Source organism: Alosa alosa, chromosome 11 (genome assembly GCF_017589495.1).
Source record: "Alosa alosa isolate M-15738 ecotype Scorff River chromosome 11, AALO_Geno_1.1, whole genome shotgun sequence".
Taxonomy (NCBI): Eukaryota; Metazoa; Chordata; class Actinopteri; order Clupeiformes; family Clupeidae; genus Alosa; species Alosa alosa.
This window is the reverse complement of record NC_063199.1, coordinates 20,826,129-20,832,305: the sequence shown is the minus strand read 5'-3', so window position 1 is coordinate 20,832,305 and position 6,177 is coordinate 20,826,129. Positions and strand designations below refer to the sequence as shown.

General features: G+C 43.2%; 1 protein-coding gene across 1 annotated transcript in view; it reads right to left on the bottom strand.

Annotated features, from left to right (window-relative positions):
• Positions 1-158: 158 nt before the first annotated feature.
• Positions 159-6,177, bottom strand: part of LOC125302792 (cingulin-like protein 1) — an 18,204-nt gene continuing 12,185 nt past the window's right edge. Inside the window, exons 15-19 of the mRNA XM_048256111.1 lie at positions 3,251-3,334; positions 2,886-3,010; positions 1,552-1,660; positions 941-1,104; positions 159-620 (exon numbers count right to left, since the gene is read on the bottom strand). Of these exons, the coding sequence (XP_048112068.1) occupies positions 551-620; positions 941-1,104; positions 1,552-1,660; positions 2,886-3,010; positions 3,251-3,334 (552 nt within the window). The 3' untranslated portion in view covers positions 159-550. The remainder of the gene's footprint in view (positions 621-940; positions 1,105-1,551; positions 1,661-2,885; positions 3,011-3,250; positions 3,335-6,177) is intronic.

Below are 6,177 nucleotides of genomic sequence, written 5' to 3'. Positions count from 1 at the left end.
CACACACACACAGACACATCTACAGCCTGTGGTATGTCCCGTAACTCAGCTACTCAGATTAGAGCTTAACATCTCCACAAGGACATACAGGGTCCTCCAGGTTGACACGGGCAGCACAGCACCTGACTCATGAAGCACACAAACAAATGACCCCTGTTTCTTGTTTATTTTGCTTTTGGAATAAGACATGTTGAGTTAATTTAGCACATTAATTTTAGTACACCACAACACCACAGGTCATGTAAAGACTGAGTGGAAAGAATAAGTGATTCTGAAGTCCCCTTAGTGTAGCCCTCCCCAGTCAGGATGCTGGAGTCTCCCCCTGTCTGATGATGCACTTCCACGGTTTGGCCATCAGGTGTCACTGCTGTTCGACCTCAGGGTGGGCACACTGATGTGATTAGTGGGAGCAGTGTGTATGCATGTGTGTTTGTGTGTGAGTTTGTGTGTGTGTGTGTGTGTGTGTGTGTGTGTGTGTGTGTGTGTGTGTGTGTGTGTGTGTGCAGGAGAACACAACAGCTGGGTCACACATGGAATAAGAATTTTGCTTTCAGTCAGATACACCATCCTCCTCCTCCTCTTCATCGTCAAGAGTCTTCATGATGGGCCTCCGTGTCCTCCTGGAGAGCGCAGTGTGTGTGTGTGTGTGTGTGTGTATGTGTGTGTTTGTTTGTTTGTTTGTTTGTTTGTGTGTTGGGGAGGAGAAACAAAATGCACAAAGAGAGGGACTGTTACAAGCCAGTGGTGATGACATCATTTGTGTGTGTGTGTGTGTGAGAGAGAGAGAGAGAGAGAGAGAAAGAGAGGGCTGACGTATGGCTCGATACTATGGCTGAATGTTGACACTCTCTTACCTCATGTTAGCTCTGAGATAACCTGTGAGGCTACTGTGTGTGTGTGTGTGTGTGTGTGTGTGTGTGTGTGTGTGTGTGTATGTTACCTGATGTCGGCCCTGAGCTCGGTCAGGTGTGTGTGTAGCTGCTGGTTGGCTTCCAGCTGTTCATCCAGCTCCCTCTGGATCTTTCTCTTGGATGCCTCCAGCCTCTCGATCTCCTCCTCCGCCTCGTCCAGCTGCCTCTTCAGGGTCTTCAGACGCAGGGTCAGCTACAGGGCGCAAATACACGCACACACACACACACACACACACACACACACACACACACACACACCCACACCCACACTTTATTTAACCCGATTTTCATGAATGTCCTTCAGGGAGATCAGTGGTCTCATCCGGTCTCTCTGAGTCTCTATTGGTCTCACCTGATCTCTGTTGGTCTCACCTGATCTCTATTTTGCAAACATACATTGGCGAAATAATTTAACTGTTCAATTTAACACGTTTGCCATGAACATTCGCCACTGTTTGCCAAATTTAAACGCACCTCTGGTCTATGAGGGTCTTCATGGTCATATTTGGTCTCTGAGAGTCTACATGGTCTCAACTGGTCTCTGAGGGTCTACATGGTCTCAACTGGTCTCTGAGGGACTACATGGTCTCTGAGGGTCTACATGGTCTCAACTGGTCTCTGAGGGACTACATGGTCTCACCTGGTCTCGCTGGTCCTTGAGGGAGAGCTGCTCCTCCCCCACCTGCATCATGATCTCCTTGAGCTTCCTCTCCAGTTTACGATTGGCCTGTTGCAGGACACCACTCTCCCTGAGACATACACACACACACACACACACAAAACACACACACACACACACACACACACACACACACACACACACACACATCCGCATGCACATCCACACATATATAATTATATATATATATATATATATAAAATATAGGACATTCTATAATTCTGGGTACATTTCGCATCTCCGAGATAAACATTTTGTTATTTTCAAAAAAATAAATATTTGAGTCAGTTTTGAACAATAATGCAAATAATGACAATCTTTCACCAATAACAATGCTTGATATGTGTTTTGGACCCAATTTATCCATAAAATATTAACTAAATGACTTCCATCCCCCATATTATTGACCATTAACACACACACACACACACACACACACACACACACACACACACACACACACACACACACACAAACAGTTGACTGTCTCCGACTACTTATTCATATATTCAACTTGAATAAACATCATGTTACTAACAAACAAACTAATTTTAAGGGGATTAATCCATTAACTGTTATAAAATCAGTTGCATAGAATGCCTATTTTAAGTATTATGTGACATTTCAGTATTTAAAAAAATATTATTTGTATCCGTCTCAATGTTCTTTTCAAGTCTGCTATCTCTGTTATTAAACCGAATGAAATCCACAAAGATTTCTAACATGAAGCATGACGCATGAGAGACGTCACTTCTTCTGGCAGACTATTTACAACGTAACACTTTTTCTCTCATTAATTTGCACAAAATGTTGATGATACACCAACAGTAGATTAATTATTCGTCAACTCTGTTATTGAAGTGAATCTCTCGCTCATGAAAAAACAGCAATATGATTAAAATCCATGAAATTCTGGTTTCATAAATGCCATGTGGTAGCTAATTTGAGGTTAGCATGTGGAGTTAAGCCACAAAATGATGGGAAATGTCAACTCTGTTATCTTCAATGCTGTCATTGGATTACATGGATAAAACAGTTGACAGAGTTGAGCTGTTTTACAACACTTGAAATGCACTCTGAATTATAGAATGACCCATATACATATATATATATATATATATATAGATGTATGACTGTGATGTACTGTGTATACAGCATAAGTGTGAATGTATATAAAGTGCATAACTGTCAGCATAGTATGCACAGTTTTGTGTGTGTGTGTGTGTGTGTGTGTGTGTGTGTGTGTGTGTGTGTGTGTGTGTGTGTGTGTGTGTGTGTGTGTGTGTGTGTGTCACCTCTCCTCTCCCTCCAGTCGGGTCTCCAGCTCCTGGATGCGTCCCTCGAGTCGTGCCACCAGCCCGTCCTGCCCCGACCTCTGTGACCCCTCCAGGTGGCTCACACGGCTCTTCAAGTCCCGGTTCTGCAGCGAAAAGAGACGCTGCGTGACGCCGGACACTTCTACACCAGGGCTCTAAATTAGGGCTCTATATGAGCTCTTGTCTATACATAAGGCTCTATATGAGTTCACATCTATACAACAGGCTCTATATGAGTTCACATCTATACAACAGGCTCTATATGAGTTCACATCTACAGTATACAACAGGCTCTATATGAGTTCACCTGGGAGTTCCTATTGCTTTGGTTCTCCTGCACTCACCTGTCTCTCCAGCGAGATCTTGTCACACTCCAGGTCCTGTCTTGCTGCCTTCTCCTGCAGTAGTTCAGCCCTAGCCTGCTCCATCTGAAATACACACACAGACACACACACACAAACACACACACACACACACACACACACACACACACACACACACACACACACACACACACACACACACACATACACACAAACACACACACACATGCAGACACATGCACACACACACATACACACACACACACACACACACACACACACACACACACACACACACACACACACTGAGTTATAAGTGCAAAAGTCATCATTTTAATCTTCATGTTTGTCCAAATGCACTGCAAGAGACAAAAAAGTTGAATTTGAGATTTGAAAAGTTTCCGAGGCCATGAGTGTAGAGATCTGATGAAAGTTTCTTCTCTGAGTGGACTGACTCTGCCAGCCAGATGGACTTGTGGTTCCTGAACTATCCTGTTTAGGTTCCGCAGCCTGATGGACACATGGTTCCTGAACTGTTCTGTTTAGGTGGCCTATATTGTGGACCGGCGGGGTCTGTGGGCCTCTTTTGGTGTTTTGACCTGGAGCACATCCAGACAGAGAGAACTGAATTAGTGCTTCAATTACTGCCCATTAATGTCCATCCATACACAAACACACACACACACACACACACACACACACACATGGTTAGACTAATTTATTGGCCATTAACACACACACACACACACACACACACACACACACACACACACACACACACACACACACAAACAGTTGACTGTCTCCTAATTCACTTATTCATATTTCAACTTGAATAAACATCATGTTACTAAATAAACAAACCAATTTTAAGGGATTAATCCATTAACTGTTATAAAACTAGTTGTATAGAATGCCTATTTTAAGTATTATGTGACATTTCAGTATTTAAAAAATATTATTTGTATCCTGCCCCCAATGTTCTTTTCTAAGTCTGCTATCTCTGTTATTAAACCTAATGAAATCCACAAAGATTTTAACATGAAGCATGACATGAGAGACGCCACTTCTTCTGGCAGACTATTTACAACGTAACACTTTTTCTCCATTACATTTGCACAAAATGTTGATGATACACCAACAGTAGATTAATTATTCAAACTCTTGTTATTGAAGTGAATCTCTCCATGAAAAACAGCAAATATGATTAAAACCATGAAATTTGGTTTCATAAATGCCATGTGGTAGCTAATTTGAGGTTAGCATGTGGAGTTAAGCCAAAAATGATGGAAATGTCAACTCTGTTATTATCTTCAATGCTGTCATTGGATTACATGGATAAAACAGTTGACAGAGTTGAGCTGGTTTTTACAACACTTGAAATGCACTCTGAAATATAGAATGACCCATATACATATATATATATATATATATATAGATGTATGACTGTGATGTACTGTGTATACAGCATAAGTGTGGAATGTATATAAAGTGCATAACTGTCAGCATAGTATGCACAGTTTTGTGTGTGTGTGTGTGTGTGTGTGTGTGTGTGTGTGTGTGTGTGTGTGTGTGTGTGTGTGTGTGTGTGTGTGTGTGTGTGTGTGTGTGTGTCACCTTCCTCTCCCTCCAGTCGGAAGTCTCCAGCTCCTGGATGCCCCTCGAGTTCGTACACCAGCCCGGTCCTTCCTGACCTCTGTGACCTCCCTCCCAGGTGGCTCACACGGGCTCTTTCAAGTCCTCCGGGTTCTGCAGCTTAAAAGAGACGCCATGACACTGACACTTCTACACCAGGGTTCTAAATTAGGGCCTATATGAGCTTTGTCTATACATAAGGCTCTTATATGAGTTCACATCTATACAACAGGCTCTATATGAGTTCACATCTATACAACAGGCTCTATATGAGTTCACATCTACAGTATACAACAGGCTCTATATGAGTTCACCTGGGAGTTCCTATTGTTTGGTTCCTCCTGCACTCACCTGTCTCTCCAGCTTGTAGATCTTGTCACACCTCCAGGTCCTGTCTTGCTGCCTCTCCTGCAGTTCAGCCCCATTCTGCTCCATCTGAAATACACACACAGACACACACACACAAACACACACACACACACACACACACACACACACACACACACACACACACACACACACACACACACAGACATACACACAAACACACACACACATGTAGACACATGCACACACACACACATGCGACACACACACACACACACACACACACACACACACACACAATACACACACAATACACACACTGAGTTATAAGTGCAAAAGTCATCATTTTAATCTTCATGTTTGTCCAAATGCACCGCAAGAGACAAAAAAGTTGAATTTGAGATTTGAAAAGTTCTCGAGGCCATGAGTGTAGAGATCTGATGAAAGTTTCTTCTCTGAGTGGACTGACTCTGCCAGCCAGATGGACTTGTGGTTCCTGGAACTATCCTGTTTAGGTTCCGCAGCCTGATGGACACATGGTTCCTGAACTGTTCTGTTTAGGTGGCCTATATTGTGGACCGGCGGGGTCTGTGGGCCTCTTTTGGTGTTTTGACCTGGAGCACATCCAGACAGAGAGAACTGAATTAGTGCTTCAATTACTGCCCATTAATGTCCATCCATACACAAACACACACACACACACACACACACACACACACACATAGTTAGACTAATTTATTGGCCATTAACACACACACACACACACAAACAGTTGATTTTCTGGCCATTAACTCCTGGACTGATTATCAGTAGTCTGTTCTGCTCCTATCTGAAAGGAGGCCAGTGTGACAGTGCATTAGCCAGCCTTTGTCTCGTAATACACACACACACACACACACACACACACACACGCACACACACACATACACAGACAGAAAGGGACCGACCTGCAGCTCAGCCAAGTTACCCCTCAGACTACCCAGCAA